The following is a 20,234-nucleotide window of genomic DNA, read 5'->3' on the forward strand; positions in this document are numbered from 1 at the left end:
CCCAGAGCCTTAGGCAAGTGTGGCGGGGGGGGGGGGGGGGGGGACTTGGACCCATTCTGGGCACCACCAAAAATTATACAAACCTGCCGCCCCTGTCTGCTTGGGGCTTCAGTGTTCCCATTGTATGGAAGGCTGTGGACTTTTAAAATCTGAAAGTAGTACGTAGTATGCTAGTATAAACAGACTGATAACTTCTCCAGAGTTAGCTGGCAACCAAGGTTCCATTATAATGCTCATTTTCACCCTCCAACCCCCCTATGTGTCTCTGGCAATCCACAGCTCCATGTGGATTTCAAATTTTAAGGGTTAACTTTCAGGTTGAGGCAGAATTTTTTTCACCGTTACATTTAAGGAAAATTTATAAAAGACTGAATGTTTCCAACCCTTAGAAACCTGATCCTCAGCCCTGCTACGTTATTATTCTGCTACAGAATGGCTGAGTGTACCCGGGCATGGGAATCCTCAGCTTCTGTAAAGCTGACATAGCTGACTCTGTCTCACAATCCCCCACCTCAGCAATTGGGAGGAGGAGCAAAGGCAAGGCCAAGCATGATGTGTGTTCCCTTGGATGTCTCCACCAGCATAATGTCCCATAGGGGCCCATTACAACCTGACTGAACCAGTCCATGGCTTCTACAGGGATAAGAAGAGTGGAAAGGTGGCAAAAAGCCACCTTTGCCCTCCCTCCTAAGTGCATTTAACTCTGGTTCAGGCTATCTAATGATCTGGCTCAAAATGGGTAACATTTCTTTGTATCACGCTGTATTGTTAATGTGATCACATTCTAACTCTGCATTTAGTGGGGGGTATAATGTAGAAAGATTTATCCCAAACCAGGGAAAATAAATTGTTTTGCAGTGTTGTAGCTGTGTTGGTCCCAGGATAGTACAGAGACAAGGTGGGGGAGGTAGTACCTTTTACTGGACTAACGCTGTTCAGAAGTTGGTCCCATAAAATATATTACTTTGCCCACCTTCTCTATTCATCACCACTAATGCATGGTGTCTGTCACTGATGCAGAAAGGAAAACAGCATGACAGATCAATTTCCATCTAAAGGCAACCATACAAATGTAGGGCCAGATTCTCCATTGCATCTGAGTAGAACCTGGATGCAATGGAGTGGGGTGAGTGCCCCCAGGGAGTCCCCAGTTGAGGATCTGATATAGCAAAGCTGCACTCCACCACACCCCTCTCCACCTCTGACATGCCACCTTATGCTGAGATCGATGGAAGTAAGGACTGCTAATATGCTGGTTGGGGGCCAGAGAGCTCAGCACCTTGCAGGACTGAGCCCTAGCTCCTCCAATGACTCTCCCCATTTCACTGCATCAAGTTCAAACTTCTTATCCTCACCTCTCAGGCCCTTTACTAGTCTGCCCCTCCCTACTTGTCTGCTCTTGTCTCCAGGGTCACTGGAACAATTTATATAGTGGAGGTGCTGTAAATCCCGTATATGGTGGAACCCACTTCAAGCCAGGGGGTGCGGCAGCACCCTCAGCACTTCTAGTTCCAGCACCTGTGCTTAGCTCTGATTGTGTTGTCCCCATCGCCTTTGCTTCACCAACTGTAACAGCCTGCTACACCCATTTGCCACTGTCTCACACACACAGCTGCATGCTATCTTTCACAGGACTCCTTAAATATGAAATCCCCTTCTTGAACTGATTTACAAGGTCCTGTAACCTGTTCCTTCCTGTCGCTTCACAATACCCACCTCTGCTGCACTTACCATATCTAGCTATAATAAAGCAACTGCAAGTGTGTCTATATTATTTCTTGTACCCTTCTCCCCCTGCCCTTCATATGGCAGTTGTTTCCTTAAGCTGTAGGTCTGTCAGGGTGGGGTTCATGTATTTATGTGTTTTTACTGTGCCTATGGAGACCTGATTCAATACAAGTGACAATAAACCAATAGGGAAACTTAGGAATGAATCCTAGGCTCTAATGATGGAGGCCCCATCACACATGTTCATCTTCTGAAACAGCGTGTTATATTCTCTGAAAGTTTCCCCGTCTCATTTTCATTTTAATCTCATTTGGTGTTGCCTTCTCTCCTATGTGAGCACCTGCAAAGAGAGCTCACTTGCTTGGAAACTGCGCCTATCTCCTCATGTTGGGTCATGTTTCTCTTCAGCCCATCCAGGGTTTGATTTTCTTTAAAAGCTGCTGAGAACTGAGCACCTTTTGCCATTCATTGGCATTACAGGTGTTCAGCACTGTGAAAATCAGGGTTGTAACAATCTGCACAATGAAAAGTCAGGCCCAGAAATCCTATATTCTGCCCAACCCCAGGTGTCTATCTCAATACGTCAGACTTCTGTCTATAGACTGTTCTGCATATTTAATACATCGCCCGGAATACAGCTGCTCTGTGTGGAACATTGCACACTCCTCTTTAAGACTGAAAGAGAAAAACACCCATCCAGAGAAGTGGAGGTAATGGTTGCAGTGAGTTTGAAATGCAGCTGTGAAACATGCTGCAGAGTGAGTGGATTTGTCTTGGGGCAGATCACTTGGTGTGAAATGCACATATTATTGACAGTTCTGGAAAGGTATAAGAGGCAGAACACAAACAGAGGGGAAACTAACTATATAACAACCTACACTACCTGTTACCTTTTTAACAATCTCACCTTTATTATATGGCAATGAAAGTTGAATGTAATTTATTATGTTATGTCACATCTCCCATTTATGAGGCTGCAATTAGAAGGAGCTGTGCTGTAAAGTTGGCTATCACAATATCAATACAGTAGATATAATGAAGCGTATACACTACTTGTGTGACTGAATATGATGCTTGCATAGTACTTTGGCCATGTCTACACTGGCTCAGTTACACCACTGTAGTGTACACTGTAGTACAGATTGACAGAAGGGGTTTTTCCATCAATGTAGTTACTCCCCCTCTCCAAGAGGCAGTAGCTAGGACAACAGAAGAATTATAATGTCAACAGCTTAATGTATCATCACCTTTTCCCTTAATACAAAAGAAAATCTTCTTTGATGGGGTTTGTAAGTCAGTTGTTCAAATTTCCCTCAGTAGATTGGCAGGGAGTCTTTATGGAGTGAGCAGATTCTCTGCCCCCCATAATGCCGTTCTACCAACATGTTCTGTATGCACAGCATTGCTTTACATTATTTTAACAGAGCTCATCTGATGACCAGTGTGATGCAATGATCAGCGCACAAATCAAGACTTCTAGATTTCATTCATGACTCTTCTACTGCCCCGCTACATGACCTTGTGTAAAATCACTTGTGCTCTTTGTGCCTTATTCATCTGTCTGTAAAATGGGATAATTAAATAATACTGACCTAGTTCCCAAGGCTTTAATGAGGATTAAGGGGTGGATAACACTTTTCATGTCAGCGCCTCTATATGTGCAAAGTAATAACATTTTCCTGTTGTAGAATGAGACATTCTTTCCTGTTGTTACGTGAGTCACTGGATTAGCTTGTCTTAGATCCAACAGAATATTCACAATGTCCAAATTCATACACAGGAAGTGCAATGTTTAGTGACTCCCTCATTCCCTGCAGGGGTTAGAAGAGGTTTTCCCTACTAGGTTCATTGAATCATTTACATGGATATAGCACCTTTCACTTTGAAGGATCCCAAAGCAGCTTGCAAAGTTTGCCTCTAGTGCCCGCATTTTGTGCATAAAAGTGTCTATTGAGACTCGTGGTGTCAAGAAGTGCACCAGAAATTGGAGATTACATACCTGTGATCTATCTTGTAAGGCTCTTGGGAAAATAGGCAGGCAATGGAGGTGTAGAATGGAAATGAACATTGGAAAGGGTGAGAAAAGCTAGGTAGAGTAATGAGTGAGTAACTAAAAAGAGAGGTAAGAGAATATATTAGGGAATTTCTCACTCCCCATATTTCAGAATTATGTCCCTGGCCTCAATATATGAAAGGGATGATGTATCCTGCTATATTTTGTCAGAAATAGCTCTGTGTAGCCCACTTTGTAAGTGTGTGTTCTTTGTCTCCATCTACAGAGGATAAGAGTCTAATACAGCCCCCAGCTACAGAGACTAGCTCTTTTGCTCAAGTTGCAAAGATTTGTGCTTTCTGATCTATAGGTCACTTATTCAGTCCATGCTGTTGACCACGATGGTGGTCATCACGTATATGGGGGCTTGACTAGAATTCAAATTGCGTCTCAGATGCTTGGGATGAGCTTCCTTTGTCCAGAAGAAAATATGTAACCCACTGGTAAGATGTGTGTTATTGTGGTGGTTACAGAGCTTGGAGCACCTCTGTCACCTACCTGGTCTTGCTGACTTCATCTTTTCAGGTTCAGCTTTGTGCATTTACCTCTCCCAGGGCAGAATTCTGCAATTCTCCCACTCTTACACTGGGCCCTGGGCACCAGCACCCTGGGTATCAATCATGCTTATCCAGTAGGTCGGACTGAGTTCTTGCCCCATGTCTCTTTCCTTCAGGAGTCTGTGACCAGTGGTATCCAGTGACAAAACAGGCTTCTTACAACAAAGTATTGTTTGTTTTGCAGTAGGAACAAAGCATAAGTGGTTAAAAAAGTTTTTAAAACAAAAACAGCCTCCATGCATGTCTATCTTACCTAAAGGCTTACCATCCCCCACTGGTAACTTAGGCAGGCCTAGCTTCTTCAGCTACCCCAGCAGGTGCCTGCCCTTCGGTCTGGTTCCCCCAGACAAACCTTCCATTTCTGGAGAGGGAGAGACCTTTTTTAAATTGCCAGAGTTCCTTTGTTCTGTGTTCCCAGGCTTTGGCCCTTCTGGAAAAAACTAGTTTTGCTGGTTGGCAGGGGAAGAGAAGGTAAAATTTTCAAATATTCCTGGCTTTGTCCCTTAACAATCCTCAAGTGTTTATGATGGGGTGGATTTTCTTGAGCCATTCATATATATTCATACAGTAAACATCCCAGTAATCAGGTCAACATACAGCAGCCGTAACTTGTTACAGAACAGCACCACATCTGTCACAGTTATGTGTTCCTCTCTCCATGCCTGATTGACAGAGGACATGGCTCTTTAGCACAAGCTCTGGAGGTTCCTGGTTCAGTGCCTACCATTAGTTTACATCACACATGTATGTGATTTCCCAGCACAAATGAGCCTCATAGCCACTACTCTCGTCATCTAATCAGTGTATCTGCAAAGTGTACATCACTCATTATTACCAGAGGATGCTTTCCAGAGCCATCACTTATGGACCATATTCCTGGATCTAGGGTTAATTGCAAAATAATGTTTAGCACTCTGGAGTAAATCCATAGAAGTCAAGGGAGTTGCTACCTATTTAAGCTGGTATAATGAGAGAAGAATTTGGTCTTTAGGCTATCTCCTTTAAATGATTAATGGGCAGAATTCCAACAGGTTTAGTTTGGCTGCATGTCTCACTTCAAAAACCTTGAGTCACATCATTGAACTCTTAGCTGATAAATATGATTTTCCCTTCTGCTGCACAGAAAATGCCAGAAATCACGCGCCCTCCTCCCTTTTCAATTTGTCTTCTTATCTGCAAAGTGTGATGCGGCAAGCTGCTGCCATAGCTATGGAATCACAGAAGCAGCTCTGCTCAGCAGAAATTTTAATGCATGTGCATGCACTGAGTTCCATGTGACATGCATCTGTTATGCATTTTTCATGGAACAGACACAAATCAGGCGGAAATTGTCCTGAAATACTGTAGTGAATGAAAAATAAAAAAAATCAGGATAAGAGGAATTCACTGCATTTGGGAATAATACCTTTAGTGCATTCAGAGCCTGATCCAGCGCCCATTGAAATAAATAGAAAAATGCCCACTGACTTCACTGGGCTTTGGATCAGGCCCTTAATAAGTAACCATGCACATTAATTGTACAGAGGGAACAGGAAACACTGGAAGTTTGGACTCATGAGTTTCTGCCTGATGGATCATTCAGTTACACAGAACCGCACCCACTGGAAGACAAGTCTCCAAAATTCAGTCTCCCACTGAGACTCAGATCTATCACAGCGAAGGCCATTCACACCCTGCGTCTCCACCCTCCTCCCTGCCTCCTTCTATTTCACCCCAACTCTCCTGGAAGACCAGCTCCTCCAGCATAAGGAGATGGTCTGGAGATGACCCTTTAGATCTGCCAGCAGTTTGAGGCTATGCCTACACTTACAAGTGCTTACAAGCCACTTGCTACAGCGCTGGAAGGGTTTTTTCTATTCTCTGTTGTAAATCCACCCCCTCGCCAGGGGGTAGGTAGGTCCACAGAAGAATTCTCCACCATTCTAGCAGTGTTTAAACCTGGGGTTAGGTTGGCTTAAACTAACCAACACACACACACACACATATACTGCGTGATGTCGACCTAGCTAGGTCGACCTAAGTTTTAGGTACATACCAAGCCTCGGTTTGACTAGGACTCTGCCAGCTTCTGTAAACCAATCCCAGGTAATGGAAGACCTAGCAAATACCCTGGGACTGTGTTAGCACAAGACTGCTACACTCAGAGTAAAGCAACACCTGCTCAGTGGCCCCTGAACTCTGCCTTTCTCAGCTGCAGCCAGCCTGCTCCCAGATCTGCTTCCTGCTGCCTCAGGCTGAGTGACAGGTGGTAAAGCAGAGCTGGGGAGACTTCTCTCTATGTGGCTAGGAATATGGGTCAATTCCAGAAGGGGAAGGGGAAGCGATGGTATTGTTAGGGATGGGGGAGGACATTGGAGAACTGTGGAGGCAGAAAAGGGAACTATGGGGATAAAGGGATGTTCACTGAGGAATCATGGGTAGAAAAGAGGGAACTGTGGGGGCAAAGGGAGAAGCTAAAAGTTTTAATAGATGATTGTTTTAATGAGCTGGAGGGTTTTGTGTGCATGCTAGTAATTTGAAGGTTAGTTTTCACCTCCTTTTCAACAATATCAGTGTCACCAGCATGTCCACACAACCTTCTGCTGGATGCAACTCATCAGCAGAATTGTCCCCTTGCAAAACTGTTAACATGTGGATAACTATACTCTTCCTGCAGCTAGCTGAAGCCACTCCATGCAACAAGCAAAAGAGAAGGGAGGAACTTGAGAGAACTGAAAAATTCTTCATTTAGCTCAGTTACAAAGATGACTGTTTCAATAGCATTCCTAGTTCCAGCCGGCCCAGGGAGCAATGGACCAAATGTATCTCTGAACTTGAATGCCCAGTGTCACAGTACAGTATTTTGCTACCAGATGCCCATGTTGGAGTATTTTGCATAAGAAGAGAATCCTTGGGTTAGAGAGAAATAAGGTGAAAGCCAAAAGGCTTGCAAACAGAGTTTTTCTTGTGCCCAAGAATTCAGCCCACATCTCCTGTTCCTAAAGTAGTTTTACCCAATTTCTCAAGCCATGCAGATAAGGATCAGATTTGCCCAGTCTCATTTAAATTACAAACAAATACCTGATTATGAGATAAAGCACCAAGAATAACCCAGAATAGCAGGTGAATGTTATTATTATTCATGCCTTGTTTTTTCGCACACAGCAAATTTGTTCCCCAGGAATCTAGAAACAGCTGTATCAGCAGCTCATGTGTATTGATACTGGAACCTTATTCATATTTATACTAGGAGAGCCCTGCACATAGGAATTAAAAAAAATCATTTCTTCTATTGACTGGTACACCACACCATCAATATAGCTCCTCAGTGTGCTTTGCGGTAAATTAGGCTATGAGATTTATTACAGCAAAGAGTCGTTTGTCAATGGGAGGCCTAGGGAAAACCATGGAAACTCTGCCCCTAAACTGTCTGCTCTCTGACTCTAACTGTTCAATAACTGCCTAGCCAGGGACAGCATTTCCAATTCCTCCTAGACATTTTTCTGTGGCTTATATTCTCGTTTGCTAAATATAGGCTGAGACATTATTGGACCCTTGTATTATCACTTGCCCAAATAAGGGCACTTCTTTGACACTTAGTAAATAATGGATAAACAAGCCAATACATAACAATCCTGTGTTGGACTCAGCACGTTCTGGAAAGTACTGCGTTCGCTCTGTGAGCATATCCTGGGCAATGCAGAGTGCCCTGTGAACCCCAGTTGGCTTCTACTGCACACCTACAATCTTCCCAGTGACATCTGTGTGTTCTGTTTCTATTGACAAGGAGACACATGAGAGCTTTTCAAGTGAGATTGGGGATGCCCATCTCGATGGATATTGGGTGGGGTTTTGGCTCAGAGCTTTTGTTGGGCTTTGGCATGGTAGGGGAATTCTGTATTGTTATCTTAAAGCAAAAAAATTAGTGAGCAGAGGTGTAAAAGCTGGAGCAAAAGGTTGTGTTTATTTGTAAAAGTAAAGTAATATATTGTAAACATTAATAAATAGAAATTAGGCATAGAGTGACAGTAAAACCTATAATTTCACAAGGTGAAAGTTAAGGTTAATTTATATGTATTGAAATTTTAAACCTAAAATCACCCTGGTTTAGGCTCTGCAATTTGATCCACATGGGCAGACCATTATTCACTCATGCAGTCCCACTGAAGTCAATGGGGAATTTGCACAGACACAGGCGTCCAGCTATGAGGATCAGATTTCAGAAGTGGGGGTCTATGCTTGCATGTTTTAGTCCATTCCCCCATCTGCCATATGTCATACATGTTTGAACAGTAAGATTCTGGGAATACGGGCTGTTTGTTTGGGGAAGGCCAATGTTGGTGGCCTAGCACAGTGCGCTCCTGATCCTGACTTTGGGCACTCCTTCAGTACAAATATTAAGAAATAAGTTTAAAAAAAACAATACAGGGTAACTCAGGACTGTGCCCTATATTAAGACCCACAATCCACAGCCCGGAGACCTTTGTGTCAGCTCCCTCCTTTGAAGAATTTCAGGAATGCAACACAGCATAAGAGGACAGAAATATATTTTCCCCCGTAGAGGGAAATGCAGCCCTTTCTGACTGACACTGCAACATGCACCACAAACTGTGCTGCTGTATGAGGCATGGATTATTTACTTACTATGAAGTAAGATTGATTCTCTCTCCTGATCTTTTATTACCTGGACCAAAAGGGCCTTTGCAACTCTCTCAGAACCTGGAAGGGACAGTCAAGTCTCTCTCTCAACAGGGAACATTTCAAGTGATGAAGCAGCAGGGTCAGAAAGGGATCACATCCAGCCTGTCTCAGCTGGAAGGATGGTAGCAGCCATGGAAGGGAAGGGTAGGGGGAAGGGTAAAATGGATAAAACCAGGTTGATCCTCTGAGCTTCATTAGGTAAACTCTCAAGTGACATCATCTTAGTCCTCCTTTCATGAGTACAGTGGGGATAAAAGTATAACCCCATGGCCAGCCCTTTGCTTTATGCTGCAGCAATTTTCCCACTCCTGCGTTTGCAATGCTTTTGAATGATGGGAAAAGAACGACATGAGTGAAAATGTTGCAGAGGTTTTTTGTTCCCTTCCTTTTTGTGCAGGCTGCTTCTGAGGCTATGTTGGTTGCCTAGGAAACTGCAGCAGGAGGAATTTGATTGAATGTGTGGCCAGACTGAACGTCAGAGCTGTGGGCAGAGTTTCGATTGAAAGAGAGAGACCCGAAGTCAATGGAAAGATTCTCATTCACTTCAATGGGTTTCAAATACAGCCCTTAAATAGACGATTGTAATATCTGGTATTTAATTCCCTCCCATCCAATAATCTGAGTTTATTCTTATTGTTCATTTTTAGGAGTAAATATCTGGGTGGGTTTTTCTCCTTCCCGTATTTATTCAATTGTTTTCTTCGATTAGCTCAAAATTTGGCCTCTGGCTTTTCCGGGATGAACTAAAAGTAGGGGTGGGGGATCTTAAAGGTAAGCATTTCCCTTTGGAATTTTTAGCTCAGAAATACTTGTATTTGGGATGTATATTTTATGAAAACCTAGGCTCAGATTTGTTATTCAGTGGGGTTGTAAATAATCAGTTTGACCTTAATACTGAAAACCTGTTTATACGCAGAATTATGCATACATTAATAGAATGTCTATACTGTATACACTTTTGCACATTCAAATGCTGATAGTTCTGCCAGTAGCTAGCCAATATGCAATTTATGGGACCCAGCATAAGGTTTAGCATTGGTGACACAACTACTGCAAACTCCTCCCAATTATACAATTAAATTTGCACTAATTGTGCTGCAAGCTGCAGTCTTTTTTTTTTAGTACAGTATACATAGCTACAATGCAGTGTTTACTGTGAATAATCTATGTAAACATTATTCTGAATCGTTACCTGAAGGATCTAGTGGTCTGGTGAAAATAGGCTTAATAAAATGGAAATTATTTTTAGGAATGTAATTATAAGAATTAGATGTAGAATATATGCTTAACCTGCCACAAAAATGTTGGCTTGGAATTAAAACTACACATAGTTTGCTAAGTGTAGTCAACCAGATAATTAAATTGCTCCTTGTTTAGACCTGTAAAAGCAGATTTTTACAGGGAATGTAAGTGATCTAATTGTCTTTGAAATCACTTATTAAAGATAAAACCCAACTCAGCAGCTTTCAAGCAGACCAGTTTGGAAGTTGAATGGCTTTTAAAGGAAAGGATGCCAAAAGAAACAAGTGGCTATCCTAACAATGCTCTGCAGAACACCTTAGAACATCACATCCGATCTGCAATATTCAATATTTAGGCGTACTGAACTGTACAAGGAAGATTTGGAAGGATTCGTCATTGACAATGATTGGAGAACAGAACAAAGAAAAGAAAAAAAATGTAGCAAAATGCTGATGTAAATTCTGGACTCTGCTGCATTTTTTTATTCCAGTGGAATATCTGGCAGATTTATTAATATAAAGATTTGCTAAAATCTGAGGGGAAAGGCTATTTCCTAATCCTATAATATGGAAACTGTATATGCGTTTGGGCTCTGGATTTATTTAATTTCTATTTAATGGCAATTCACAGCAAAATAAGTATACATGTGGACATCAAACGAAATGTAAAGTGAAATAGACCATAATATTGGTATCCTACATGATTTGCTTAGCACAGAAAAACCTTCCTCGTGCAGCTGCAGCATAAAAGATACTGTTCCTACACGCTTTCAGAGGTTCGATCTCTCTGTCTTGCATTATTACCACGTTCACTTTTGAATCATTTGCTCATCCTGCCCCTATCTGAAATATTTGGAGTTCTCCCAGTAATCAGAATATTGATGTACTGTGATAAAAAATAAAAGCAAGCAACCTGATGAAACAGTTATAGACTACAGTAACACACACATTCAACTTCCCACCTTCTCCGGCCCCTCATGCTCTGATAGCGTAGTGTAAATCTGCAACAACATGACAAACCGCTACAGGTTTGCTACAGTTTGATCGGTTTTGCAGCAGAGGTCAGATAAAGCTATGCAACAAGAAAATTTAGTCTATGTTTTGTGCACGACGATCGCAAATAGCTGCCTGGCATGTGGACAGAGGTCAATGTTACATTGCTGGGGAGCAGCGAGGAGGATTAAATGCAGTCTCTGTTGTTGGAATATGAAAAGCTGACCTCATCACCTAGAAAACATCAAGCAGCATTACTCATGGAATATCTGGAAATACGGCCAAGGTTTGCAAGGGAAAATAATAATAATAAAAAAAATCCATTAGCAACATAACCTCGGCGGAGGAAAAAAAAACCCTGCTTTGTGGAAATGAACCGGTTTAAAGTCTCACCGCGGTTGATCCTATTTTCTGCAGGCTGTTTCAAAGTGATCCAATGTCTCATTCCAGTGAGGAAGGTCTAAATGCAAAACAAAAAAGTATATGTCGGGGAATATTTTTAAATTGGATTGGATTGGATATGCAGATCAGGTTGTGAAGTTTTTTGTTAAGTTTCACAAGAATCAGTACTGACAGCGGTCTCTGATCTCCTTGCAGATCCCTTAGCTCCTCCCTGGACACACCTATCGGCAAACAGCTAATTGCATGTATGGTGTATGTGTGTGTTTGTGGGGATGGATATGTTAATAAGCAGCAATGTTTTTTTTTTCTAGTATCCTTTTTCATTGTTCTTTTGTTCCACGAAATCGACGAGCTTATGAAAGCCCCCTTAATCTCCTCTCCTCTCCAGCAAAAATAAAATAATCAAATGACAGTAGAGTTGCTATTTAAACACTCATTGAAAAACAGGCTGGGTATCACACAACTGCATGTTTCAGAGCCCGAGCCATGTCTCAGACAGAGCCCATTTTCCTGTCCTGATCCTGGAGCGGTCCCTGCTTTCCACCAGGTAGGAGGATGGGTCCCTCAAGAAAACCGGATGTATATTAAAAACCACTTGTAACCCTCACACTGTATCTAGCGGCTCTTGCAGGGTCCGAGTTTTGGCGATCACCCCCATGGGACCACGAAGGACATCTGGGGGATCTGGCGTCCCCCAGCCAGTATTCTGTAAATACATGAGGGCTCTCAGACGTGGAAGAGGGTGTGTGGAATTGCAGCGAACTCGTCTCCTTCCCCCTCCCTCAGCACCTTGCAGCGTTTGATGCTGCAGCAAAGGGAGCTGCCTAAGAAACAAAAGGCTGAGGAAGGCAGATGCGGATGGATCGATCTATGTACAAAACAGGTTAATGTCTTCCATTCGCACAGCCTGGCTTCCGTTCACTCTTTTGTGTAAAGAAAAGGAGGATTGTGGCACCTTAGAGACTAACCGATTTATTTGAGCATCAGCTTTCCTGAGCTACAGCTCACTTCATGGGATGCATTCATTTTGTGTGAGCGCCAGCAAAGCACTTACGCTATAAAGGCTGCTCTTGTACTGCAAGGGAGAGATTTCCCTCTGTCCAGTTTGCCTTGAGCTACCCGCCCGCAGGGTTCCCTTTGATCTCCGCGTTATACAGTGTCCGTGAATGTGACTCGGTGGAGGGTGCAGCGGCTGGAGCCGTCTCGCCAGGGCTGGGGGAGAGCAGGGCGCTCGCTGCTCCTCACCCTGCTCGTACAGCGCTACTCTCGCTCTGCACGGGGGGCCCTGGGGGGAGCAGGAGACGCTCGTTGCCCCTCAGGCTGCGACAAGCCCCCTCCCAGCTGCTGAGGCTGCGGCTCCCCACTCCGCCCCCCGCGATGGCTCCCGCCTAGCGCCCCCCGTGCCCTGGAGACAATGGAGCGGCAGCAGCAGCATCCCCCGAGCGCACGGCGAGGCCCCGCCCCGGCATTACATCACCCGCTTGAGAAGGGCTGCGGGGAGCGGGCCTGTGACGGGAGGGGGCGGGGCCAGCAGCCCCCCTCTATAAAAGGAGGAGCTGGGGGGCCGCGCGGCTCAGAGCTCGCAGCTGCAGGTGCCGGAGCCAGCCAGGCAGCAGGAGCCGTAGCCGCCAGCCGGAGGCAGAGCGTGTTTGTGGCCGTGTGACTCGGGCGCCATGCGTGAGATCGTGCACATCCAGGCTGGCCAGTGCGGGAACCAGATCGGAGCCAAGGTAAAGATCGGGTGTGTCCCGCTTGTTGTGTCCCTCGCCCTGGGGCTGGCAGGGGGCGGCTCAGTGGGGTGCGCACGCGGGGGCTGGAGTTAATTAACGCTCCGCTCGCCTTGGCTGCGCTGTATTAGGTAAGGGCTATTCACGGTCACTGTCCAGCGTGTCCAGCCTCCTTCCCAAAGGCGGCCGCTTTAGCGCCTGGCTGGTTTGTGTCCAAACAGTGTAACGCTTGAGGGCTGACGTGCGTCGTCTTTGCTCGCGCTCTTACTGAGAGCCGCGGAGAACCGAGGCGATTCCGGCAGCGGGCCGGGGTCGCGGAGAGTCCTCTCCTCACCCAGCCTGGCTGCCGTGCTCTGAATCACAGCCCCCTCTCGCCGGCGCAGCCGCAAGCCCCGCTGCGGGCGCCTCCCTGCAGGCTGCGGGCGCCTCGCCCTTTGCGCGCGGGGATGCGACTTCTCGGGCATGACTCCGATCCCCCCGCGTGCTCGCCACGCCCTCCGGGTCCCTGTCAAAGCCGTCGGGCCGCCCGCCTAGCTAGGGCGCTGCAGACCGCCCGAGCCCTCCACCCGCGACAACCTGCAGCTGTGGTCCGCCCCTCCCCGGCCCCCGTCTTCTGCCCTGCCTCTGGGTGAGTCTGAACAAATGGCGCTCGCACTTGCTGGTGACTCTTAAAAGAATCAGTTGCCACGTTGCTGCTGCTCTTCCCCGTCGTGGATTCGCTCTAATTGGTGCTCTGCACCTTCAGCTGCTTCTGACGGGGAGACGCCTTGTCTGCTGTGTCAGGCACCCTGCTGCAGTTACCGGTTAGGTTAGCCCACTGGCCACGCACTACAGGAAGGGGGGGGGGGGGGGGGAGAGGGAGGGATGTAGTTCGGGGTTCTCAAACTCTAGCAACCTGAGGACCCCCATTTTGATTTTAAAATGTTCAGGGACCACCCAGCCGCCTCCTTGCTTAGCCCTTGCCCTGCCCCCTGCCCCACCCTTTCATCCTCCCTCCTTCCATTGCTTGCTCTCCCCCACCTTCACTCACTTTCACTAGGCTGGGGCAGGGGTTTGGGGTGTGGGAGGGGGGTGAGCAGTGCAGGAGCTGGCATAGGGCATTGGGGTATGGGAGGGGGTGCGGGTGCAAACTCTGGGCTGGGAGGGGGTTGGGGTGCAGGAGCAGATGCGGAGTGTGGGCTGGGGGAGGGAGTTTGGGTGAGGGCTCTGGGCGAGGGCAGGAGGTTGCAGTGTGGGAGGGGGTGCAGGGTGTGGGTTCTGGGCTGGGGCAGGGATTGATATGTGTGTGGGAGGGCGTGAGGGGCTTACCTCATGCAGCTCCTAAAAGCAACTGGCACCTATCTCTAGCGGGGGGGGGGTCTCCATGCGCTGCCCCTGCCTGCAGGCACCACCCCCGTAGCTTGTGTTGTCTGCAGTTCCTGGCCAATGGGAGCTGCGGAATTGGTGCTCGAGGAGGGGGCAGTAGACCCCATGACCCCCTCTCCACCCACCCCAGGGGCTAGAGGGCTGTGCCTGCCACTTCCAGAAATGTGGGGGAGCCAGGACAGGTGAGTCTGTTCCCCAGCATGCTGGAGGTGTGCCAGGGAGGGGGAGGAGTTCCTTAGTGGGGCCTGCAGACCCCTGGAGTCCCTTCGAGGACCCCAGTTTGAGAAATGCTGCTGTAGAGCATTAAAAGGCCTGCTGGCAGTATGTGGAGGGAGGAAGGGAGGGGAAGGTCACACAGCTGACAGCCTAATACAATTAACTGCCCTTTTCAAAACCACATTTCAGTTTTGGGAGGTCATCAGTGATGAGCATGGCATTGACCCCACTGGCAGCTACCATGGAGACAGTGACTTGCAGCTAGAAAGGATCAACGTTTACTACAATGAAGCCTCTGGTAACTTTTTGTTTACAGTTCTGTGTCCTCCTGAAATCAAAACTAAATGTTCTAAAGCACATACGTGCATCCGAGGTTTATGTAATTAACTTCAGTGCATTCTACACTCGGTAAAATGCTCCCTCTGAATTTCTATTAAATCCTTGGCAAAGCTTTAATGCCTACTTCAAATTCAAGTTGTCACTTCACTCAAGGCTGTTCTTTTTAAATACCATTTCTTCACTTGTCTGGGCAGTAGCAGTCTGTCTCCAGTGAATTGTGAGGAGCACAGTAGCCCACTTGTTAAATAGCTGACTGCAAGTCTGTAATCTGGCTTTTATTCCTCCCACAGGTAATAAGTATGTACCCCGTGCAATCCTTGTTGACTTGGAGCCTGGCACAATGGACTCTGTCAGATCTGGACCATTTGGCCAGATCTTCAGACCTGACAACTTTGTCTTTGGTATGTAATTGTATGTATCTATGGTTTACTATTGTCATAAAACTTTAAACTGAACACCCACTCTGTGCCTAAAACTAACACAATTTACCTAGCTCTGTGAGACTTGCATGGTACTTAGCACAATGGAGCCCTCATCCTTGCTAGGAGTTCCTAGTACTGCTGGGATATAAATAATGTTCTGTCCTAAACGGAGCATGTGAAACTTCTCCTTCATATTCTGGTGACTAAATCAGCATCTTTCCACTCCACCTTCCAGGTCAGAGTGGTGCTGGAAACAACTGGGCAAAAGGCCACTATACAGAGGGAGCTGAGCTAGTGGACTCTGTCCTGGATGTGGTAAGGAAGGAATCGGAAAGCTGTGACTGTCTACAGGGTTTCCAGCTGACCCATTCTCTAGGTGGTGGCACGGGGTCTGGGATGGGAACTCTCCTCATCAGCAAAATTAGGGAGGAGTACCCGGACCGTATCATGAACACCTTCAGTGTAATGCCATCTCCGAAGGTGTCAGACACAGTGGTTGAACCCTACAATGCCACCCTTTCTGTCCACCAGTTGGTGGAAAATACGGATGAAACCTACTGTATTGACAATGAAGCCTTGTATGACATTTGCTTCCGCACGCTGAAACTCACAACCCCTACCTATGGGGACCTCAACCACCTGGTCTCTGCCACTATGAGCGGCGTGACGACCTGCCTCCGGTTTCCCGGACAGCTGAATGCTGATCTCCGCAAGCTGGCAGTCAATATGGTGCCTTTCCCCCGTCTGCACTTCTTCATGCCAGGGTTTGCCCCGCTAACTAGCCGTGGCAGCCAGCAGTATCGGGCTCTGACGGTGCCAGAGCTAACGCAGCAGATGTTTGATTCTAAAAACATGATGGCAGCCTGTGATCCCCGCCATGGCCGCTACCTGACTGTGGCAGCAATATTCCGTGGCCGAATGTCCATGAAGGAGGTGGATGAGCAGATGCTCAATGTCCAGAACAAAAACAGCAGCTACTTTGTTGAATGGATCCCCAATAACGTCAAGACGGCTGTCTGTGACATTCCCCCCCGCGGCCTCAAAATGTCTGCCACTTTCATTGGGAACAGCACAGCCATTCAGGAGCTGTTCAAGAGAATCTCTGAGCAGTTCACGGCCATGTTCCGGCGTAAGGCTTTCTTGCACTGGTACACTGGTGAGGGCATGGATGAGATGGAGTTCACTGAAGCAGAGAGCAACATGAATGACCTGGTATCAGAATATCAGCAATACCAAGATGCCACTGCTGATGAGCAAGGGGAATTTGAAGAGGAAGGAGAGGAGGATGAGGCTTAAGATAAAAAGGCTTAGGAAAATCTTTAGTAAAGGCAGGCACGTGTTCTGAATGAAGTCTGTTCACAGTTGTGGTGAAGCATGCTTTATTATGTCCTTTGGTACCCTCCGCTGTTGCCAGTTTTGTAACCTTGACAATGTAACAGTAGTTGCAAAAGTAACTCTAAAAATCTTCTGTTTAAATGGCTAACTTCTCAAATATAAAAGGCATCTGTGTTCCAAATGGTGTCTTAGACTTATTTCTCTCCTCTCAGACCAAGAAAAGCAGAGCTGGAACTAGCTTCCTAATTGCAGTCTTACATTAAATTATGGGTGTGATTGGCAAATAGCCTGAAGTTGTGTACCAGTAAACAAGGGATCAAATCACTTGCACTGACATGGTAGTAATTAAGATAGTTAATAATTTTTGGAGATCATGTGAGTAAAAAATGCAGTGCCCTGGTGTAAAAGTCAAACAACCAATCTATTGTTGGGAAAGTTGCTTTGACTAATAGAAACAAGACACTTCACTCAAGGATCTTGCAACTTCTGTTTACAGGAATACATAATAGTGAGGTCAGCTAGACAGTATTAACTTATCAAAACTGATTTCACAGTGTGCCTGCAGCCTTCCCTTGTCATTCAAGTGCTCTTCTTAATGCACTTGTTACAGGGCTTCCAGCATGCTAGGCAGCTTCACCTCCCTATGACTTGAATGATCCTGAGCAGCCCTGTTCCCATTTGTGAAATGGGAAAAGTGTATGCAGAGGCAGGAGGTTAGAATTGCATTAGCAATATTGTAGTCATGGTTGAGAGGATATGTTCATGCCCAAGAGCTGTTCAGGCAATTAATTCTTATTTTCAAAGGTGAACACTTTCCAAAATAGCAGCTAAGCCAACGCACCAACATGCTACGCTTCTGGCTAAACTGGATCATTCTAGTATGACTTGCTTGAAGGTTACACACAACATAATCAAAACAGAACTTAACTACCCTCTTGCAGCAGACTTTTTTTAAAAGAACCCTACGAATGGCTGTATCCTACACTATATCTTGGCCTCTGCAGAATTCCTGCTGGCTGTAACTTTAATAGTAAATGTAAAAAGAAATGCACTTCACTTTCATAGGAAGGTCAGAGGAGGCAGGAGCCTTCTAAATTAGTCTCCTTCAGTTGGGGATGTGTGTAGGGGGGGGGAGAGTTAAAAGGCATTTGCTCCTAAAGGCCATAGGTAACCTGAGGATGAAAATTGCAAGGGGACCAGTGATTCTATAATACATCCTAAGGGGCTCCAGGTGTAGAGGGTCTTTGGGGGGGCTCCCTAAACTAGGGTAAATCCAACCCAGCAATGTAGGATGTTGGAGACAAATAGCCTCTTTGGGCAGGTTCTGACTACATTTGTCATGCCCTGGCCTATCTGTCATTACTGCAGGGAGCAGCTCTTTTACACATTAAAACTTTTCATGTCAATAATTCTCATTAAGGTGGCAAGTATAACAGTGCATTCAAATGTTTTGTTTCATTGTTTCTTTATTCAAACTTTACTTGACACAGCCTTTCTCTTCAGGGTGAAAGTCAAAATGACAGTGGTATAATAGTGGGCAATAACAGAAACACTCCCACTGTTGCTTAATAAGGGCCCTTAAGATATTGAGCTCAACCTCTGCTGAGCTAGGAGCACAAACCCAAAGGCCTGCTCTCTGGCCTTTAGGTGAAATGCTTGGTCAAGCTAATTTTGCTTGACTAAGAGTGAGCCCACCATCTGTATTTAACATTTTTTACCTTACTATTTTACCCCAACTTGTCTACTTACACAGCTCTAGCTGTGCTGTTGTGATGCTTTATGCATCCAATGAAGTGAGCTGTAGCTCCCGAAAGCTTATGCTCAAATAAATGTGTTAGTCTCTATGGTGCCACAAGTCTTCCTTTTCTTTATACCCTAAGTTATAGTGCCTCTTACTGAACCTCAATTACCTTGGGCCTCATGAGAGTCTTAGGCTTTGTTTTAAAGGTAGAAGATTTATTTACTTCCCCACCCCCGTCTTAGAGTTCAGCTTCTTATTCTAAACCACAGGGAGGGGGATGCATCTTTCAATGGGGGCGGTCCCTGTACAGCTGTTAGATCAAGCTGCCTAGCAAAACCACTTGTTGTACCTCTTATACCACAGCAGTGTTATGGTTAAGGTGGTTCTAGTAACTCATTGCACTACACACCCACTCTTGCACTCAATAAAAATCACGTCAAAGTAGGCTGCTTTGGTTGTCAAAGTAACCCTCCTTTTGAATGGCCTGGTGGGGCTGCACTTGAAATCTTGTTTGCTTTCATGCCTGCTCTAACGGTGTTAGAGTGTACAATGCTGCCTGTGTTGCCTGGAAATTGGGGGTGGTGTAGAAGGGCCAGCACTTTCCTTCTTAGGGATGGTTGCCTTGTGGAAATTACAGCGAGGATAACTATGCAAAGGGGGCAGACTATTCCTCCATTCAGGCACAGTCTGTAATCTGTCATCCCTGTGACACAAATCATATGTAGCTAAAGATTGGGGGTAGTATGGTACTACTTACCGTAGCTGTGACTTTTACAACTCTCATTCACCCTCAGTGGGTTTAGCCTCCCATTCTATTTTAGCATCATCAATATGTCCATGAGATAAGGCTTATGGGGAATTAGCCTACTAAGTACTGATGCTTTCAGTACTGCTCATTTGCTAGAAAGCAGCATGCCTTCCTACCCCTTTGACGGTTCGCTGTCCTGTGTGGGTTTGCCAAACCTGCCAAAGAAGAGAAGCATTAAGATAGATAATAGGATATTTTTGGATAGAGTATCTTCTACAAAGCTCAGTAACCTGTCAATCAATCCATGCAAATATAAGGTTAAAGTCTATGAAAAATTATCTCTGGGCATGAGGTGGGGAAAATATTGGATTTGTGGGGGTGCAGGAAAAATAAATTATAAGCCATGGAGAGAAGATGGGTTTCACATTTGGAATAGGTACAGGGGTTCTCAAACTTCATTGGACTACGATTCCCCTTCTGACAAAAATTACTGTGCAACCCCAGGAGGGGGCACTGAAGTCTGAGCCTACCCCAGCTCTGCCGCCCCAGGTGGCGGGCCAAAGCCTGAGCCCTGCTGCCCAGGGCTGAAGCCCTTGGGCTTTGGCTCCAACCCTGGGTGGTGGGGCTTGGCCTTTGGCTTCTGTCCCAGGCCCCAGCAAGCCTAATGTCAACCCTGGTGATCCCATT

The 20,234-nt window shown here is 45.9% G+C and overlaps 1 protein-coding gene across 2 annotated transcripts in view; it reads left to right on the top strand.

Annotated features, from left to right (window-relative positions):
• The window catches only part of LOC140907042 (tubulin beta-2 chain), a 455,512-nt gene extending 438,273 nt beyond the window's left edge, over positions 1-17,239 (top strand). The window contains exons 1-4 of one of the 2 annotated variants that reach the window (XM_073332166.1): positions 13,225-13,384; positions 15,152-15,260; positions 15,592-15,702; positions 15,959-17,239. In XM_073332166.1, coding sequence (XP_073188267.1) covers positions 13,328-13,384; positions 15,152-15,260; positions 15,592-15,702; positions 15,959-17,019 — 1,338 coding nt within the window. In that variant the 5' untranslated portion in view covers positions 13,225-13,327 and the 3' untranslated portion in view covers positions 17,020-17,239. Of the gene's footprint in view, positions 1-13,224; positions 13,385-15,151; positions 15,261-15,591; positions 15,703-15,958 lie in introns of those variants that run through there. The other variant, XM_073332167.1, reaches the window with a different exon arrangement.
• The last annotated feature ends 2,995 nt before the right edge of the window (positions 17,240-20,234 follow it).

This window comes from Lepidochelys kempii, chromosome 2 (genome assembly GCF_965140265.1).
Source record: "Lepidochelys kempii isolate rLepKem1 chromosome 2, rLepKem1.hap2, whole genome shotgun sequence".
In the NCBI taxonomy this organism is placed as follows: domain Eukaryota; kingdom Metazoa; phylum Chordata; order Testudines; family Cheloniidae; genus Lepidochelys; species Lepidochelys kempii.